This window comes from Hyposmocoma kahamanoa, unplaced genomic scaffold (genome assembly GCF_003589595.1).
Source record: "Hyposmocoma kahamanoa isolate Upper Pololo Valley unplaced genomic scaffold, ASM358959v1 86, whole genome shotgun sequence".
Taxonomy (NCBI): domain Eukaryota; kingdom Metazoa; phylum Arthropoda; class Insecta; order Lepidoptera; family Cosmopterigidae; genus Hyposmocoma; species Hyposmocoma kahamanoa.
Window position 1 is genome coordinate 18,827,980 of NW_020654289.1, and position 21,755 is coordinate 18,849,734.

Here is a 21,755-nt window from a genome sequence, read left to right on the forward strand (position 1 = left end):
TCCATAAAATCATGCTTTTTTTTGAAACGAGTAATGAAGGACTCACCTTCTCTCCTCATGCCCATTTTGAGACATTTCCGCAGTCTGCAGTATTGACACTGGTTCCTATGATGCTGGTCAATGGGGCAGTTGCGGTTACCTCGGCAGGAGTACGTCAGGTTTCTGCGCACTGATCGTTTGAAGAAGGATTTGCAACCTGGTGGAGAGATTTTAACATTGTATTTTTCTTTTATTACAATTTTATTTCTATTTTTTATTATAAAACATGTTTCAAAGAGAAATATAGGTACATAGACACAGGGAAAAAATAAGTTACAGCCGCACATGACTGGGAGAGTTGGCGTACTCAGGGGAGGTTCATGTATAGCAGTGGACGTGTAAATGCTGATTTTGCAAATTATTCCAATTTTATAACGTCCCTACTACAATTTAGTTGTATTAAACAACTACAGTGGCAAATAACACCCCGTGGGACAGATTTTTTGTAGGCCCATAGCCGCGTCCCTGTATATGCTATTTTTTATTGTATCACTACATATAGGTTTGCAAGAATAAACCTTACTTGTATATATAACAACAGCGATTTCTTCTTCCACGTTCCCATCGGAATTAATTTAATAAATATTTTTGATATAATTATCTTTGTTAATTACTAAGCTTTTGTTGCAAGTAATAGAATTTTTAAATCAATGAGATTTTTCACAACGAAATTTCTACATCTGATTAAAATGTCACCCGCGGACAATTAAATCAATTTTCTGTGTTAAATTACGATTATAGATTATTTTGAATCGAAAATCAATGCATACAAAATCAAATAAACTAGAAGCTAATCACGTATTTTATTTAGATTGAGATCATTCTATTGGCAGTTGTAATTACTTATTAGCTAAACTTGTTAGTAACTTTAGTTTATTAAACACGATTAACATAATCCGATTCATCAATAGCTACTCGATATCGATAATCTGACGATTCGTAGGAAAGCATCGACTCGACACGAAACTATAAAACAGTTAAACACCACCTTTACGATCTAAGCACAGTTAAGGCCACTCATGAATATATTATACGTATACATTACGGTAAGAAACAATTTGCTACCGACACATAGTTTTAGCATTGAACATATATTTGTCACGAAATCAAACATAACACGCTAAGTTATAAGGCACATAATCCTGTTGAAATTAATTTGTGAAATGCAAAACTTGTGTGGTTGATCGGTAAAAGAATGTGATTGTCACCGCAAAATAAATGGCCACGAATTTGCAGTAAACAAATTGGAAATGGTCGTAAATATCATCGGTTCTCTTCAATGTTGTTTTTTATCGGAATTTGTTACAGTTGTAGAGGTGTGTATTTGTTTAATGGGACGTGAAACTGAGTATCTTTCAATGCGTCCATCTGACTAGTTTATATGTTGGTTTTCCCCAAATTTTAACATCGATCGCTCTTGTATATATAAATGTAACTGGTCAATTTATTCCACGGTAGACCAGAGTTCGGTACACGATTATTTTTTAGTAGCAGTAGAGCTCCGTGTGAGTTACTTATTTCTGCGGCCAAGCAGTAATGTGAGCATTACTGCGTTCCGGTTTGGAAGGGTGCTGGTAAAATTACAGGGCCTTGTCAACTTATGTCTCAGGGTGACGGGCGCAATGGCAGCGCCCCTCAGATCTTTGCGATTTAAAGCTCTGAGTGACACTGCAACTGTTATGGATAGACGTGTCGCTTACCACCAGACACGAGTTGTTCGTCCCGTCACTTGGTATTATAAAAAAAAGATTATCCATATTATGTGAACTACTAAATAGTAAGTGCAAGTGCCGGGTATTATGTGGCTTACATGTTTTTGTTTTTGCACTTCAGCACTAATATAATTATGTAATTGGTTAATTCTACATTCATACACAAGTTCACACCCTTGTCCCACAGGACGGGTAGGTAGAGAAACCATGGAAGATACAAGGCATTAAAAAAAATTTGACTATTTTTTATATTTTATATTTAATATTTTATTTTATGCGAAAGATATTTGATGAAATTTTACCAACTTGTGCTGTCCTAATTTTTTTTACTTTTTTTAAACGAAATTGTCCTTACATGAAACTGAGCCGATTATTATTGCCTATGTTAAAAAATTTTGATCAATTTTATTCATCCAAAAAATTGACTATGCCCAAATTGTTTTCACAAAAAAAAACTGTCTTAGGAAACTTTAAGGTTCCTAAGACAGTTTCCCTGTATCTTCTACGGTTTCGGATTTCACCATACTGTTCCATTTAAAATAAAGCACCGTATATATGTATGTACAGGCGTGTCGCTTAATACCAGGCGCACTACTTGTTCTTCCAGTCACTAGGTATTATAATTTTTTCAGATTTCGGATTAATATTTGTGGTGACTCCTATAGTTAACCGAATTATTTCTTTTATATTATCTTGTTTAGAAAGGTCAATGATAAGAATAATCATCTTAACTCGATAATAATTATAATTAAAACAAAAAATAGTTACTAAAAATGTTATATCTATAGTATGCTTATCAGTTGACTGTTTGGTATATAGAGTAAGTTAGTTAAGAAAAAAGCTTGAAAAAAATTCATATTATTTAAAATTTATTATTGCCTATATTTAATAAAAAAATATTGACTGGCACATTACCAATTAAGAAACTGAAGTCTCAAATAAATTATATTTTTTTAATTTACTTATATTACATAAACCAGTAAAATGGTAACATTAAAAACCAAATGGTTGGTAACGTAACCGATAGGATTATCGTTTGACGACAGGGAGCTCGTTTAAAAGCATTTTTATTACGATTCAGCGAATCAGTTTTTCGACTGCGAGTTTTCATAGGTCTTAAATTAATAATTACCTATTAGAGAAGGGAAGTAATGGTAGAAAGTCTTAATAGGCAATTCTATCTATAAAAGTTGACTTTGTTACAATAGTATTTTATGCAATAGATGTATAATGAGGGTTCTTATAATTGAGTACCGTGTTTAGGCCACGAGGCTTTGTCGATTGGCGTAAGTAATAGGTACGAGATTTTAGGACCTAATTATGTAACTATTGCATACAATACTTTTTGCGCGAGTGAATAAAACAATGAAACAGAACCAATACTTAACGTATATTTTGTTAACAATTCATGACAACAAACTGAAACGAAAGCCAAAGAAACACTACAAAACAAAAAACCAAAGTGATAGAATAGAAGTGGCCAAGTACCGCTTATATTTTTAAACTTTTTTTATAAAGATTTATGGCCCGGTTGTAAGACTAAGACCAATTTAACCAATGAGGAGGTATTTGAGTGGCGTCATACTTGAAACAAAATTTTAATTCTAAAAAACACGACGTTCTTTTTTTTGAATCCATTACAGTTGTGTACAGAACCATAACGAAAATGAGGTCAGCAGTGAGTACCACAGATAATAAAATTTTGATTCGGACCTAAAAAGAGCGCTTTTGTGATATGGTTTATGAAATTATAATTGACAGATTAAAGTACAGGAGTACAAATTTTATTACAAAATATCTCACTTAACGTTACCATAGTGAGTCAACCAATATTTTTTAACGGCACTCAGCTAAGCTGTCCCTAAATTTTAAAACAAAAACATTATTTGTGTGTAATCTAAGTCAAACTCCTAAAAATTCATAATACATCTGCATAATGACAACTTTAAGGAGAGAGGTTTAAAGATTATACGAGCGTAATTAATCGAAACTTTTATGGTTAAATAGGAGAGTTATAAACATGTTATAACATAATTTACGTAATTATCAATACAAAGACCGAACACTAAGAAAAAAATTCCTTCGATCCGACCGGGTTCGAATCGATGTCGTCTGGCAAACCGTGTCAGAAGCTATGCCAACTAAGCCACGGAACGAACCAGCGGACCTCACGAATTTTTCTGTGTGCTTGTTGTCGGATCTGTGTATTTTGTTATCAACAACTTTTTAGCTATAACAAAAAAAAACAAATAATTATAACAAACTAGAGGAGCAATTTCACAAAAAAAATTGAATATAAATTCAATACTAATTTAACAATTAAACGTAATTTGTTTCATAGTACGTATTATTTTTATGACTTTTATGTGATAATAGTACTTTTGACGCATGATCTTACGTGGTTTTATTTATAAAAATAGTTATTTATAATATATTTATTATTATAAGTATACTTACGGTAGGATACGAGTTTTTAGTTGACAATAACTGAGTTACAATTCATTCCTGTAATGACCTACTAAGGAATAAAAAATGGTCTCCATTTCTACGTTGAAGGTAATGTTCAAATTGCAATCGGTAGTGCCTATCCTAGGTACTCGGTAATATACTAGCCGTTTTAGCGTATGATTTGTGATTTTATTATAGGATAGTAATTATTAAGTTATCTCATTAATAAAATATATTTATAGAAAAAATAAATATAAATTCTGTTCGATTGGACGCCAGAGACGATACTTCAAATAATATACCAAAAATAAAATACTATAAAAACTTTGGTTTTTAACGATAAAGTCATAAGAGACTTTTTTGATTCTCTAAGTGACGAAACGAACAAATCTTGGGCGTGGTGGTAAGCGATGGTTGCAGTACCACTCAGAACTTTATATCGCAAAGATCTTAGGGGCACTGCCACCGCGCCCGTCACGCTGATACATAAGTTGACAAGTCCCATGTACCTGTAATTTCACCAACACCCTTACCCTTCAAAACTGGAACGCAGTAATGCTCACATTACTGCTTGGCGGCAGAAATAAGTAAGGTGGGAGTACTTCCCTAGACGAACTCTTTCACAAGGCGGTCTACGGCTATTAAAGTTTAAAGTAAAGGTCTAGTATCTCAGTAGGACAGGTGAAAAGTTGTTTTTCATAAATAGTCAGATTTTGGTGGGATACACGAAAGCCCGATTGACGTAGCACTCCTTTCCTGTATGTCTAGCGTACCCTGGGCAACAATCGGCAAGTACTGTACGCCAATTGGCCAATCCTTTCACCACGGTGGCAAGCATTACAGTGTATGCCATAGATACGATAAGAAGTTATAATTATTGACGACATCCGTGGTCGAGTGGCTTGCACGCCAGTTTTCATGGTGTCGCAATTTCTGAGGTCCCGGGTGCGATCCACGGTCGGGTCAGTGTAGAAAACTAACTTTTCTATATTATCCCTGGTCTATGTGTTTTCGGTGGGTGTTTTCGGTTTCCATAACACAAGTGCTTTGCTACTGACTTTGGGATCAGTGCAGCGATGATATAGTATATCATCTGCTAATGTCATTTTGTTGTGAGTGAGTGAGTGAACTCACTTAAATTAATTCCGAAAATATATTCAATACTGGGTAGCAAATTAATTTAGTTCCAATTGTATTAATATGGATTTCCGCAAAGTAACGCCTGAATACATTAATTATTGAAAATTAAACATTTTTAACTATTATTGCATTTACATTTAGTCTCTCCATACTTACTTGATAACCTACTGAGTAAGTCAGTGAACTAATCGTCAGTTTACTGTCTTAAATTAAAAATCCAATACCTTTGGACTTTTGACCGTCCTTATTCCAAACGACATAGAGTTGAATTCAAATCTTAAGCTTCAAGCTTGCGTGCTCGTGACTGCACTATAAAATTAAGTTACTTTGGAAACCGGAAAAGGTGGCGTAGTGACCTTTGTCGGCCATGTTTATTGTCAATAGTACCTAGTACATTTTTTGTTTTTCGGCGCAGGCTAGGCCGTCTAATTGGCCATACAGTTAGATCTTAGATTGTGTTTTTTCTTCAATAATTTAATTTTCAGATTTTTTTGGCGGGAAATCGTAATGTCTTTACGGTAGCCATTTTGGATCTCCGTTTACATTAGTTCTTTTTTTAAAATTCCGTATAATATCGGAGAGTGCAAATGTAAGTTTTTAGCTTGTAAGTGCTTATAACTGGTTTAAAAATACATACATTTTTCATCTTTCTATAATGTTTCTCCCAACCATGTAAGGATAGTAAAAATGACAAGTTTAAATTGTTACAGTGTTAGTTTTATGTCAAAGGGCCATTACAAAGGCCATAAATTGGCCGTAAAGTGTCAAATGATGCCGCTAATGTTGTTTCTGGTTAACTAAGTAACTTTTATATTTTCACAAGAAATACGCGTGAATTAGATGTTGTAACTCATGTCAACTTTATTTCAGGGCGTCTGTACTTTAAAGCCTTTCCTAAATCAGGCAGATCCTTGAGGAAACCTTAATTTTGAAGGTCTTCAACCTTTTTGAAAACTTGTAAATACAGATAAACAATTCTTGTGAAGTTAGACGTTACTGTAACAGTACGAGAATTCTCTTCGGACATTCAGGCAAGCTTGGGACAACCAAAGAAATATGAAATAGTGTTAGATAGCATACATGCATATAAATATAAACACTTACGTTTTATTTATTCTTTATTGTGCCAAGTGACGGGACGAATAAGTGATATACCATAGAGAGAGTTTTAAATCGCAAAGATCTGAGGGTCAATGCCACTCCGCCTGTCACTCTGAGACATAAGTTAACAAGGCCCAGGTGCCTGCAATTTCACCAGCTCCCTTGTCCTTAAAACAGGAACGCAATTGCTCACATTACTGCTTGGCGACAGAAACAGGTAAGGTGGCACACACGTACCAAATCAGTATAAATACGTTTCCCAATCACAATTAAAATCAGTTATCTACCAACCAACGAACCTTACTCATTTCTACCATACACAACGTATGTAATACATCACGTCGGAGTCACCAGTGTACAATTTCGACAAAATTAAATTATAAATTATAAACATCACAAAATAGAATCTTGTAAATCATCGAACTACATAAACGGGTGTAGAGATAAGGGAAAGGGACGAATCTGTAGGTATTACGTCGGGGGGGGGGGGGGGGGGGGGGGGGACAAGCGGGGGGGGGGGGGGGGGGGGGGGATTACCGACCAACACTTATCAGTCCACCATCAAGGAGCAGACTAAAGTTCAACATTATACGACTTGTAGTCTGAAATTTGCAATTTGGGTAACAAAGGCGCATATTTCCCCATTCCTCGAGATACCGTTAGCGCAAGCGCAGTGAGGCTGGGCTCACGTACTTAAAGACGAGATAAGCTTGTAGGCTTGGTGTAAACGTAGCGGAAAGAAAGACTGTTCTGAAGGTTTTTTGTTGAAACTAAGAACACCCAGTTCGATCAGACTCTGGGCAGCGCAAAGTAATCACGTATATATTCTAGTTGATACAAACAACCTACTCTATAATAGGTTTCTTTTCAAAGCAACAATGACAATTCAATCCAAAAAGTCGCTTTATACAAAATCGTGTAGTTCTAGTTTTCCAAAATAAGTAAGTGAAGGATTTCGTCCAGGGAAGTACCTTAAGTGGGAATCATAGCTATTTCTGCCGCCAAGCAGTAATGTCAGCATCACCGTGTTCCGGTTTTGAAGGGTAAGGGTGCTGGTGAAGTTACAGGCACATGGGACTTATCAACTTATGTTTCAGGGTAGTGCCCCTCAAATCTTTGTAATTTAAAGCTCTGAGTGGCACTGCAACTGTTATGGACAGACGCACGACTTGTTCGTCTCGTCACTTGATGTTATAAAAAAAAAACGTTCATATGGTTTTAATGTCAACTTAATTTGTTGTGAAAATAGAAACAATATGAAGAAATAATAACATTCGATCTCGTTTATCGCATTTTCAAACATAAAAATTACAGACACATGGGATTTGTCAACTTACGTCTCAGGGTGACTCAGTCACTCAGTCTCAGTGCAAGTGCCTCTCAGGTTTTTGTAATTTAAAGCTCTTTGTGTCACTGCAACTGTTATGGACATGCGTGTCGCTTACCACTAGGTGCACGACTTGTTCGTCCACTGTTCACGTTTAAAACAAGATGTAGAAAACGTATTCATAAAATAATACTGGTACTCCAAACACATCGGAACATGGCCGTGTGGTGTACGTCCAGCCTACAGGGAACACTTGGGTCCCAATTACCACTATCGTTGGGAATATCATGTGTTGCAAATTGCTCACCTGATACACTACAGTACATTGACATCGGCGATCAAGTGAAACCGGGGTGGCATTGTTTACGAGTTTTGCGCTTAATAACGCTTGTTAAGACGTTATGAATTCTTTTTTATTAACAACACAGTTCTTTAGTGTTTTTGTTAAAATGTAAAGTAATTTTGGAATTGATTCGAAATGTATTGTATTTGATTTTTATTGATTATCATGATGATATTAATTTATTTTTTTGTGAAATTATTCCATTAGTTTGTTGTAATTATTAATACAAAGATCGAACACTTTTTTCAAGAACGACAGGAACAATTGTCAATATGACATGGATTTGAACCTGCGTCAGTGTTAAATCAGGGTCATCGCTCGACCAATTGAACTATAGCAAACCTAAAAATGTACCGGACGAGTGAGAAGCTTCACGGATCTCTCACAGGTGTCGTTTACGGTAATAAAAGACAAAAAACCCAATACAAAAGATCTGTAAAAAACACTTAGAGAGAAATTCGTAAAGTCTGCTGACTCGATCTGTAGCTCAGTTAGTAGAGCGGTGATCATGGTTTGGCAAAATCGCAGGTTCGATTCCTGGTCAGGTCGAAGGAATTTTTCCTTATGTTCGATCTTTGCATTACATTTTGCACTTAATTCAATAAAGGGAAGCTAAAATATTCTTCATATTACGTAGAAATAGAAGTTACATACCAAATTGTTAAATAACTCAACCGACATTATAAGTACATATTAAGTAAAAATGAGAGCGTCAGAACGAGTAAAAGTATCTCAAAAGTTCCAACTATCGGAAGATTCCACATTTCATCTTAAATTGTAGAGTTAAAACCGGCAAAAAGCGGTTACATCACGCAGTATGTGGGGCACCAAGCTTGGGAAGTGACCGACACCTGTAATCTCGACGCCATTAGTCGCTGGCCTAATAATTGTGCTCGCTTGTGTACACTTCACTTTCCATTTTTAAATAGGTATATCGTAGTGCAATATTTTTTTAAAATATTTTGTTTAACAGTGGTTCGCTTTCCAATTTTGAATGCTTGATTTCGTATCGAATTCGAATTTAGGCCCGATAATTACGATTACGACTATTAATTATAGATGCATCTTTTTTAAGTGATAATTATTTTTTATTGTTAATTTGCCAGACTCTCACACCAACAGGGGGTCTACCCCCGTTCTTCGTCATCCGTTATTGCTGTCATTTATGCAATACTCGACCAAATCAAACGCGCACACAAGACGCATGACGCGAATGAAGCTTCATACTGGACATTGTCTTCACATTTGGTCGAGTATTATTTATTGGAGAATGGGAGTAGTGCCCTAGTGACATACTATGGGAATATTTCTGTGCTATGTGTACCAGAGCACGCTGCTCCGATCACACAAGAATAAATTTCTTTTTTAATATATCAGGGGATAGGACGAATAAGCCTGGTGGCAAGCGATATGCCCGACTATGACAGTTGCCTGTATCGATTAGAGCGTTAAATAGCAAAGATCCACTACGCCCGTCATCCTGAGATATAACTTGATAAGTTCCACGTGCCTGTAATTTTGATGACCACTGTGGACGCCAGACAAGGAAGTCCTGGATTCGATTCTCGGTAAGTCCAATTCAGGAGATTAACTTTTCAAAATTCGTTCTGGTACTCATAGTACAGGCATTTTCGTAGTTTAAGATTAGGTGTTGTTATCTTGCACATTAAAAAATACCACCAGCTCCCTTTTACCTTTCAAAACCGGAACGCAGTAATGTTCACATTATTGATTGGCGGCAGAAATAGGTAAGGTGGCAGTACTTTCTACGACGAGCTCTTTCACAAGGAGCTCTACTGCTACTAAATTCTCAATATGGAAAACGAGCTTGCCTAAATTGAACCTTCCTCTCAAGAGTCGAACATTGGATCTCCACACTAAGCACTGAGGGATCAAACCGCTGGACCAAAGAAGTCGTATTGTAATGGTAAAATAAAATAATACAATAGCAAAACGTCGCTAATTAAAAGACTAGTTACTTGAAATATATAAAAATAATATTTTTAATCAAAATCTTAAAAATTTGGTATTTATAAAAAGCGAGAAACCAATAACCAACTTTTCCTAGATTATTTCTCAACTGGCAACAAAATCAAGGTACACAAAACAATTAGTCACGCAGTGCCATAAAACCTGCGCGCGCGCAATGTCAATTTACTGCCGTGAAATGCAGCGGGGATAAATATAGTATTATGTCGTTTAGTCAAGTCTAACTGGGATAACATACAAGTATCACAAAATTGTTGTAATACGAATGCATCTGGGTGCATTCTACTAATATTTTTAATTCGTGTTATTGGCGCTACATATATATATATAGAATATAATGGAATAGAATAATTTATTTCATATTGTCAATGTCACAATATTACAATTAAAAATACAATGTCAAGGAATAATATGATTATCACTAACACAAACAATAATACAGTCGCAGTACGTACAGGGTCAAAAGCACGTGAAGCTTGACACGTTTAAGACTTAAATCCAACTCTATGCCGCTTACTCTCTTGACTGTACGGAGGTACAGTCAAGAGAGGTACAGTCATTACGGTACCGAGATAGAGATCTGACCGGTACCGTATTTATAAGCATGTTCTCCATCAAGTTTTAAAGTTCACAAAGTATCGTGTATTGCATAAAAGTACGTGGTTTTTGTTTTGTCATGACAAAAATTAAATTATGTCCATAAAAAACAGTGGAGCCAGCGGAATCTCACAGCTGGCTCGGACACGTGGAGAGAATGGGAGTGATCGTGTCGCGAAGAGGGCTTATTTGGGACAATCGAAAGGAAGCCGACCGGTCGGACGTCTCAGGTAATACTGGAGCGATGAAGTCCAGAAAGATCTCAAGAACCTTGGTGCTAGTGGCTGGAAGGAAGGCTCAGAACCGGCAGGCGTGGCAGAATCTAGTGTCGGAGGCAAAGACCCACTTTGAGTAAATAAGTAAGTACAAGAAACAGTAAACAATATTATAGTGAAATTTGAGAAACCTATGTCATATAAACAATAATTAGTGATTCTATTCTATAATTTATTTATTAAACACTGATATGAATGAACTCAACGCCACCTCTAAAGTTTAAATGAAATTGAATTAAATGTGAATATATTAACCGAGTTAATTTCTCATGGAACCATTAATCATTGAGTAAGCAATAATTAGCAATTTTATAATAAAAAACCTAAAGGGTTAGGTCATGAGTGGGGTTTTAGATGAGTTAAGTGTAAAGTAATGGCTTCTTTAACATGGACATTGTAGCGGGGTGTAGCAAAAAAGTTAGATGTACTGGTAATACAGATAAATACAGAATTAGATGCTTTCAGGTCGAGATTGTCTTAAAAATAATCATAGTGATGACAGGAAAGTAACATTCAGCATAAAAAGTCAGTGATAATTTTTGCAGATTCATTATAACTATTAACTGCATGTGCTTCAAAACGCTAACCATACATTAATTCGTCCGTATTAGGGGCAAAATCTTTAACATGGCAACCTCACGCCACAAAGCCTTAAAAAAAAATCGGAATCATTGTGTGCTTGAGTATTAATTATTTTTGTGTGAATGGTTAATTATTTATTCGTGGAAGTTGTTTGTTATTATCAACTCTATGGTCGGCCATTTCTTTATTCTATATAGCTTTAAAAAATGGCAAAAGTAACATGTATTATCACATGAAACTTGATATTTTTTTACATACAATTTTTCATTTATTAATAAATTGCTTGTGATACGTTGTAAATTAAAAAACATATAACCATTTTTAAATATCAAACACTTCTACCAAAAATATTAAATACTATAATGTTATATTATAGGTTATTGTACCTTATTACTAATATTAATTAATACCTTTTATACATTTTTTTTCAAACAAGTTGTAATTTAATTTTTTTTATCAGTCATTGTTATATATCGACGGTATTTTATATCTAGGAATTCAATCAAGTTGCACAATCTACGTACGAAAATACTGTATGAAATTTTAAATTGGCGTAAAAAATACAGGCTGTGGCGAAGACCACATTTTGAATTTCGATCTATACCCTAAGTCTGTGGACCTGAGCTATCAAGATAGGCTTTGGCCTCAGTTATCTTAATCAGTTTGCGCGCGCATATGTGCACATATGTGAAAAAAGATACACAAGACAAATATTTGCGCACGAAAATGTGCAGAACTGTGAAGAAAGAACAAATTGACATTCTGTCTAGTTTATATTAGTGACGATATTATGAAAACAAAAATGAAAATGTCTTTACTTTCTCTCACAAGGTACGGCGTTGAAAGCCAAAAACAAACCAAAACTAAAGATCTCTAACAGACACAGGAGAATTTTGTCGACTTGTAGCTCAGTTAGCAGTGCGACGTTACGGTACAACGTGGTTGTAGGTTCAAGTTTTGTCGAATGAAATTCTTTTGATGAAATTTTCTTTGTATTCGATCTTTGTATTAATAACTATAACAAACTAGACGAGTTATTTCACAAAAAATATATAGATATCACAGTCGTAAAAAATCGTGAAACTCTATATAAAAAAAAAATTAATAATATGTCTTTATTGTCGGTCACAACGGAAACTTCTACTTACATATACCTACGGCCCTCAGATGTTACTGAAGACAGTTTCGTTTGTGAAAGTCTGGTATCTATACTAGAATGAAACTGTGTTATAGACACAGAACTAGTGCACCAGGCTCTCACCCTTCCACCTCTCGAGCAGACGTAAGCAAGATAGGCGTAAGACAAAAAGTTAGGTGTACATAAATACTTTAAATTATTTATCCCTTGACGCTGCATTAGGAATTTTAACATTGACAATATGGTATAAAATACGTTTTGTATAAAAAAACCGATTAGGAATTTATGATGTTAGAGGAGGAATAATTTGTTCAAATTTAAATGGGACCAACACTGAGGTACTCTCTTCTCCGACAAAAAAGAACCATCAAAATCGGTTCACAAACAGAGTTATCGAGTAACATATACATATAAAAAATACAGTCGAATTGAGAACTTCCTTCTTTTTAAAGTCGGTTAAACATATTCCAGTGTTTCCTACCTCGTTTTTTATTTTTGTTCATAATCGTAATGTACGTAACTAATAGAAATTAATTTACTAATAGTCGTTCTCTATGCGCTAGTAAGGTTCCCTTAATCATTTCATTAAGGCCGCCGCAAAGGAGGATATATGAAATATGGCCGACTATAATGACTGCGGCAGACCCTCTAATGACCTAGGTCCTGTGTCTTGGTACAGGATGTCTTGGTTTTGCAGGTACTATGTAGAATAATTTCCGAATTTTGTGTTTTTTATCTTCGTAAACATTTTTTTTACAATATAAAATGACTGAACGAACAAGTCGTGCACCTGGTTGTAAGCGACACGCCTGTCCATAACAGTTGCTGTGCCACTGAGAGCTTTAAATCACAAAGATCTGAGAGCCACTGTCACTGCGCCTGTCACCTTGAGACATAAGTTGACAAGTCTCATGTGCCTGTAATGTCACCAGCATCTTTATCCTTTAAAAGCGGACCGCAGTAATGTGAACAGCTTGCCGGCAGAAATAGATAAGGTGGCAGTACTTCCCTGGACGAACTCTTTCAAAAGGAGCTCTACTGGTACTAATGATCTAATGTTAACCAGGAACTGTGAAGTGTTAGTGTTATCTCAGAAATTTAGCCTTTATGTTTCTATTTGTGTTTATACAGGGTGTCCCACAGCTATGCAACACGGAGAGAAAGACACGAAACGGAATACTATGTTACTTAAAAGTAATTCATTATTATAATTGATTTTCGATTGGCAACATAACATATGGTCGGTTCGAGTCCCAGGTGAGGCAAGCAATTTTTTAAAAGTGTTTGAATGCCGTATTACTTACTGTTAAAAACAAAATAATGTATCAAAGTATAACTGCCTCCGTGGCCGAACGGTTACCATGCTGGACTGCCACGCAGAGGTCCCAGGTTCGGTTCCCGGTCCGGGAGAAATATTCGTGTGGCTTATATTTATTTCTCTCGTGAGTTTGGGTGTAATTTGTGGTTGTCTATGTGTGCATGGCACCCGCAACACAGGGTTTAACTAGTGAGGGGATACTCTGTATATTAAAGTACAATTAGACATAAATTAATTGAAAAAAATGATAAATATATATGTAGAAATATATGAGTGGCATAGGATCCATCTGTATAACTATATATATATATAATAAAGTAAAGTGAAATAAGTACTTTTCTCTACTTGATTATGGAATATTATCATAAAGTTACTTACGTAATATTCGTGTGTAGTATTATTAGTATATGTAGTATATTTTCTACACCGGTACTTTAATCTGTCAATATAATTTCATAAACCATATCATAGAGATGCTCTAATTTAGTTTTGAATTAAAATTCCATTATCTATGGTACTCGCCACTGAGCTGAAAGAATTCATTCGTTTTGTACACATAACTATAATGAGTATTCATAGACTTTCAAAAATGGAACGTCAGATTTTTGCTAATTAAAATATCAATTAGGACTCTACTCAAACCCTTTTGCCTCCTGATTGGTTAAGTCGTCATCATACTACCCACTACTGGGTACGGGTCTCATTTAAATAGAGGGTTTAGGACATAGTCCGCTGTACTGGCTCAATGGAAGTAGATAATGTTAAATAGCCAGACATAAATGTATCAGGAATAAGACCTGAATGTAAAAGGAATAACTAATATTTATTGTTGATATTGCCGTATATTCTGTTTAGTTTTTGTTATTAATCATTCCTAATTTTATTTTAATAATGTAGAGTTTTATTATTAATTACTCCTAATTTTATTTTAGTAATGTAGTTAGTAAATTAAGGACTTAGTGCCCTCAGAATGTTACAGTGCCCTCACGGGGTGTTATATGTCAAGTACAACTAGCATAAGAACACCTGTTATATTACCATGTAACTTGCAAATAAAGAAAGAAAGATTAAAAAAAGAATAATTCCACATGTTTTGAAATGGTTGCGAACTTCTTCGACATAGAGATTCCATAACAATGTCTTCCTACACCGTTAGCAAGTGGTATTGTTACTAAATATTTAAAAACATACATAACTTAGAAATTAAAGTCTATAGGTGCATGTCGCCACAGGGATTCGAACCGTCGACCTCTTAATTGAGATACCACCGTTCTCTTACTTGGCTATTAATTACCGTTAACTCTTGCAGTAGGTATGGAACAAAAAATGGTTTTGCAATGCAATATTGGCTGCATGTCTCCTTAAAAAGTCCACCTCGTGTCGATATACATATTTGTATGCATACCTTTTTTTACTCGAGTAACGTGAAAGACGTTGTTGAATTTATTCCTTCAAATCAACTATTATATATTAAAAAAATGAAATATATATCTAAAACGGATCTCCAAATATTATTTATTTTTTATTTAAGTTCATATTAATCGTAATAAACAACCTTCCACCTAATTTATTGAAAGATAATAATTATTATTGTAAATAAAATTTAAAAAATCGAATATAAAAAATTATGCAAAATGGTTTGTAAATAAAGTAGAACGAAGGGTAGGCCCGATTAGCATACAAATGTATCGATAAGCGGATATCGATTTTTATTTTCGATAAACTCGATTCGTCAATTTCCTTAATGAGCCATCAATACTACATTAGGACCAGTATGGCATAGCTGTGTCAAATAATATATATTCACGGGCAATAAATTCATGCCACATGCCAATATTTTTAAGAAAACAAAATAAAACTGAGAGATAAGCCAATTAAGGCCAATTTAACAATAAAAAGTTTTACATTTTTGTATTTATTTTTTTAGGTATAAAAAATCATTTTTTACGGTAAGTATTTTTTAAGACAATAACAATTTTAATTTATTTCATAAGCTGTGTATTTTTAAGGTTTCGTGTAATTATTGCAGAGTGTACTAAATATGCTTTTTGCTTTTGTACACAAATATTTAAATTGTTTCTGAAATTTTGTAATTTACTTTGTGGTACAATAAAGTATTTAAATAAATAAATAAATGGTTAATACAGAACGTGGTGCATCCCGTTGCCCTCAAAGACCTAGGAAAAGCACCGCTAAAAGCATAAATCTTTAACACTAGCCAAGCTTTCTTTAGTAGCAGTAGAGCTCTTTGTGAAAGAGGTCGTCCAGGGAAGTACTGTCACATTTAATGTGACCATAGCTGCGTTTTGGTTTTGCACGGTAAAGGCTATGCACCTTACAGTCACACGGGACTTGTTATAACGTCTTAGGCAGGGACGGCGGAGTGGCATTGACTCTCAGATCTTTGCGATTTAAAACTCTCTCTCTGCAACTGCTACAACAACTACGGACAGGCGTGTCGCTTCACTTGGTACCATACAAACGGTTGTTTTTTGACAATTATTTATATTTGAATTTACATTAATTTCAGCTTCTTGTTGTATCGATGGGGTGCACGAAAGGAGCCCCCCCTTACTTCCGACTTACCATTGCTTTCTTGTACGTCTAGCGTACATTGAGTACCTTACGCCGATTTGCAAAAGAATTTACCACTACGACGGCAAGCATTATAATGTATTCCATCGATACGGTAAGAAGCATACACTATACCATCGTGGCCCAAAAGTTATAGCCGCTACCCGCGTCACCAGTAGTAGCCGTCGTACTGAAGTGTGAGGCATGTTTGCCATCGTGATGAAAGGATTTGCCATTCGGCGTAACGTACTCGCCGATTGTTACCCAGAGTATGTCAGACGCACAGAGGACAAACTTTAGCTAGCAGCTACTTGTAATATTATAGTTATTTAAAATTTTGTAATGACTCTTATTTAGTTCGCTAGTGAATACGAGAATATTTCAAGAGAGAGAAAAAAAAGGAATTTACCACAATCGTTTGGTTGCCCGTTTTCAGAATTTTTGGTCGCTTCCTCACAACAATGAAATTATGACGTGATTTTAACAACAATCAGAACATTATTGAAACTGTTATTCTTTTCTCCTCAAGTGTTACTTAAAAAAGGCTTTCTAGTTTTATGGGCAATGTGACTTCCGAGTTCATAAGGTATTAACCATCTTCGCCTATACTACTTTGTATCAACCTGTACCGCTGGGAATATACTATAAGAAAATCACTTTAAACACTTTAAAGTTCATAAGAACACATAATTTATTGTTAATAAAAGGCTAATAAAGCACTATGACGTGAGAATAAATCCCCTTTATGGATAGAAAAGCGTAAATTTCCGATTTACGATGTGACAAACACTGAAGGGCTTATATTTTTAAAATGTGTCGATAAAAGTCAACTGGCGTGTAGTATTTACCCTGTTAAAGGGTTATGAGTTACACGAAAGCTGCTACATATAGGATGATTTCATACCGGTGCTTTATTTCACGAAACACTACATACCTTACTAGTTAGTATCCGATGATCTTTTCTTCAAGGGCTCTTTGCCCTTGTACACTAATAAAATGAATTGAAAGTAATTAGTGATGGGTTGGAGTAAAACAAGATTCCAAATAGATTCGTGTATCTAAAACGTACTAAGCAGAAAGTACTCAAGTTTCATATTGAGAGACACATCACTTATTTAACTGAAAATTATGAAATGGGCAATACAATTGAATGTTTAATCTATTGTGGCAGGCCATGATACATCAGGCATAGACTAGAAGTTATTTATTTCACATAAATATTATACTAAACGCCTCAAATTTTCATTAAAGGCCGCATGTTTCAAGCAGAGGAGCGTTTTATTGACAGTTTTATTGGCGCACAAGAGAGCCACACACGGACCGAACGTGGATTCAATTTAAAAAGTGGAATGAGATAAAAATAAATAAGTTTGGAAAGACACTTATGTTTAGAGGCGGTCGTAAAGATAGGGTTAACTGCTACGGTATCGCGGGACAAAACATACCATAAACTGGCCGGTTATAGTGGTCAGTAGTGGGGCTTGTGGGGCTATCTTGTACGCTGCTTTATCGATACTTCGTGACACTTTTTAATTTATGGTCTTTCAATAGCCAAATAATGCCTTCGACATTCTATCAATTATGTTTTGGTCTACGTAAATGAGGATACAAAATATGAATATTGTATTCATAGTTGATAACTAATAATATGTTAAGTTACTTGGAATGAATGGCTTTTATAAACAAAAATATAAATATTAGAATACATATTATTTAAATTAATCATACTTTGTTATATTCCTCGATATCGAAAATGATTAGGCATCGATAATGTCGCATCACTAGACACAGGTGTCAACTCGGATCACTGTTCTCGCAGACGTGAGCGTTTAAGTCAAAAGGAGCGCTTCAACCGAGAACCTTGTCGTTCTACCACTATCGAGACTTAAGTACGATTTGACCTACACACAGTGCTGTTTTATTTAGATAAAGTTGCATGTGGACGGCGCAGGAGGTCTGTTAATAAAGTGGATTTGTCGACATCAAAATAACACTTTATGGGCACGACACTAATGCGGTTTATCGAGGCACGCTTTAGTATTCATGTGATAGGATTGAAGAGCGAGTATTGCTGTTTTAGTGGTTGTGGCTTATTTTAACAAGTCAGGTTTTTGGATATTCAAGTTTCATAGAAAAATCTTACAGGTTTATTCCTTTCAGTATGAAAGGTTGATCTACTTTATTAACGGATTTTCGTTAAACGGGGCATGTATACTTTTTACTCGTGATAACACTTTTTGAAACCCATGAGTTCTAAGATTTTCGCGATTGATCCACATTTTTTTTTCATAGCCCCGCACTAGGAAAACCCTGTATCGCGGGTGCCATGAACACATACATAGACAACCACAAATTACACCCAAAGTCGCGAGAGAAATAAATGTAGGCCATACAAATATTTCTCGCGGCACGGGAATCGAACACGGGACCACTGCGTGGCAGTGGCATGGTAACCGTTCGGCCACGGAGGCAGTTGGTAATAAAACATTTTCTTTTGCAAACGGCCGATTGACTGATTTAGCATGACAACCGACCTTCATATCGGTTGGTTTATTTGAAAAAAAAAAAATATTCGCCATTTAGATAAAAAAATCTTTCTTTTTTCATACATTTTTTTTAATACTTCAAACCCAGTCGATCAAAATTTTAATAAAACAGGTTGCAACCTTTTTAACATTTTGTACTTACGGCTTTGTTGTTTATTACTAGACGCGATTTTGGTTTTTGTTATTTTTCGCTTTCCGTGAATTAACGTTAACGACATTTAAACTAAAAATAATGTCTATATTTTGAAGGGTGCTGGTGAAATTACAGTCCTATGGGACGTGTCAAATTATGTCGCAGAGTGACGGGTTCTGTGGCAATGTCTTTGTGAGTTAACTCGTCCAGTCACATGGTATTGTAAAAAAAATAACAATACAAGTTAACACCTAATTGGCTGTGTAAATGACGTAATTATCAGTTTTCACAGTTCGTGTGAAGTCTTTGACGTTATTTCATTACTAAGGATTCGTCAATACGCAATTTAGAGAACAGAGTTACGCAATAGTAACTTTGGCTGTTAATTTACAATACCTGTGTTCACCCATTTCTGTCCACTTGCACCGTAATCAGAGAGTTTAGCTCGTGTTATAATTGTGAAAAATAATAACTATTCACTGTGTATACCTAATATGTATGCCCTAGAGCATCGTACTGAGATGGTTAGCAACGTTTCCGGGTATTCCTTTTTTCTTTTTTATAAAATATAAATGCGCATTTGATCTCCATCTCACCTGATGGAAAGTGACGATGAGCTCGACGATGGAGCTTGCACACCTAAATAATGCCTATTCACTCTCGCCTTGAAAAGACCCAAGTTATAATGTTCAGGGAACAAGTCTGCAGGCAGGGAATTCCACTTCATAGCCGTTCGCCATATAAATATGGAAGCGTAACACTTCGTGCGAATCTTTGGAATATCCACAACATAGGGGTGGAAAGCAAGCCTACGCCTAGTCCCCGGTGATGGAAAGGGGAAGGCGGAATTAAATCATGTAATTCCATCGCACACTTTCCGTGATATATCCTGTAAAATACCGATAAGTAGGCAACTTTACGGCGGTGTTCAAGGCTCTGCAGCTTCGCCTCCACTAATTCCGAGTTACTTATAAGCGCACGGTCTCTTGAAGAGGTTGTCAAGTGAATCCAAAGTGGCTAGTTGATATGTAGCAGAGCCATCCCAAAGGTGGCAGCAGTACTCCTTGCACGATCGGACTTGTGCTTGGTACAGCTGAAGCAACTGTCCCGATGTAAAGTAACGCCTCACCCTGGAAAGAATCCCTGCTGCATTTTGCTGAAAGCTTCCTTGCTGCATTTTTGGCCATGGATTCAATATATGCCGAAGTTCAAATTGGACGACAGGTCCATTCCAAGTAGCTGGAGACAGTCGGCTATCGGTATGGATATATCACGAAAAGTAGGAGTCAGCTCAAAGGGACTCCGTTTTGTGGAGAACAGACACGCCTGTGTTTTGGTAGCGTTAAATTTAACAAGATTGGCATTGCCCCAATCGGAGACTGCCTGGAGTGTCAAATCTAAACGACTAACCACGGACTCTCGACGAGACTGGTTTTCCTCTTCACTGACCCTTGCATTGGTCAAGTAGCTATCTACAACTGTGCTGTCATCAGCATACGCAAAGGTACCTGGAATTAACATATCATTGATATGCAGCAGAAAGAGAGTTGCAGACAGTATGGAACCTTGAGGAACTATCGCGATATGTTCGGAAGAGTAGCCTTCTAAGACCACTCGAGTCGAACGTTCGCTCAAGAAATCCGAGATCCAATTACAAATGTCAGTGGGAAGCCCATAACATAGAAACTTGCTTAAAAGGCTTGCGTGACAGACCCTGTCAAAGGCTTTAGAAATGTCCAAAGACACTGCAAGTGCTTCGCCTTGCTTTTCTATAGCTTCGCTCCATATGTGGCAGGCATACACAAGAACATCCCCAGCAGATCGCTGCGCGTCGTTGTATTCAAGGTACGATAGGAGACGGTTGTTGAGTACACGTTCCATAGTCTTGCAGAGTATGGAAGTGACTGAGATAGGTCTACAGTTGACAGGGTCAGCTCTACTTCCCTTTTTTGGCACAAGTTGCACGTTTGCACGCTTCCACGAACTGCGAACTACACCAGTCTCAAGTGAGAGGCGGTACAGGCGTGTGAGCGCAGGAGACAACTCAGGCCACAGTTACGCAGGGCTATTGCGGGAATTTTATCTGGCCCGCTAGCTTTATTCACGTCTAGATTTCGCAGAATTCTAAGTACCTCTTTTTGGCGTATGCAAACTGGCGCCATAGTGCAGCCAGTCTGAGGTAAAGTGGGTGGTAGGTTACCTGCAGCATCCAGACGCGAACTCTCTGCAAGGAGTGAGGCAAAACTATTCGCCTTTCTTCCGCAGTATGAGCCAGCGAGTCATCCGGCCTCAGCAGAGGTGGCAAAGATGGGCGACAAAAGTTAGATTCGACCGCTTTGGCCAGGGACCAAAAGGATTGGCTGCCTGCTAGATAAGCGGCAAGCTTGGCCCCTATGCGGCGCACATGGTCGAACTTGGCCCTACGTAACACGCTTTTGCACTTATTGGCGGCCTTATTAAAAGCTTTCTTCAAATTCTAAGCACTCGGAGCTT

The 21,755-nt window shown here is 36.3% G+C and overlaps 1 protein-coding gene across 1 annotated transcript in view; it reads right to left on the reverse strand.

Moving 5' to 3' along the window:
• The window catches only part of LOC113234936 (COUP transcription factor 2), a 156,168-nt gene that overhangs the window by 122,942 nt on the left and 11,471 nt on the right, over positions 1 to 21,755 (reverse strand). Inside the window, exon 2 of the mRNA XM_026470457.1 lies at positions 47 to 196. Coding sequence (XP_026326242.1) covers positions 47 to 196 — 150 coding nt within the window. The remainder of the gene's footprint in view (positions 1 to 46; positions 197 to 21,755) is intronic.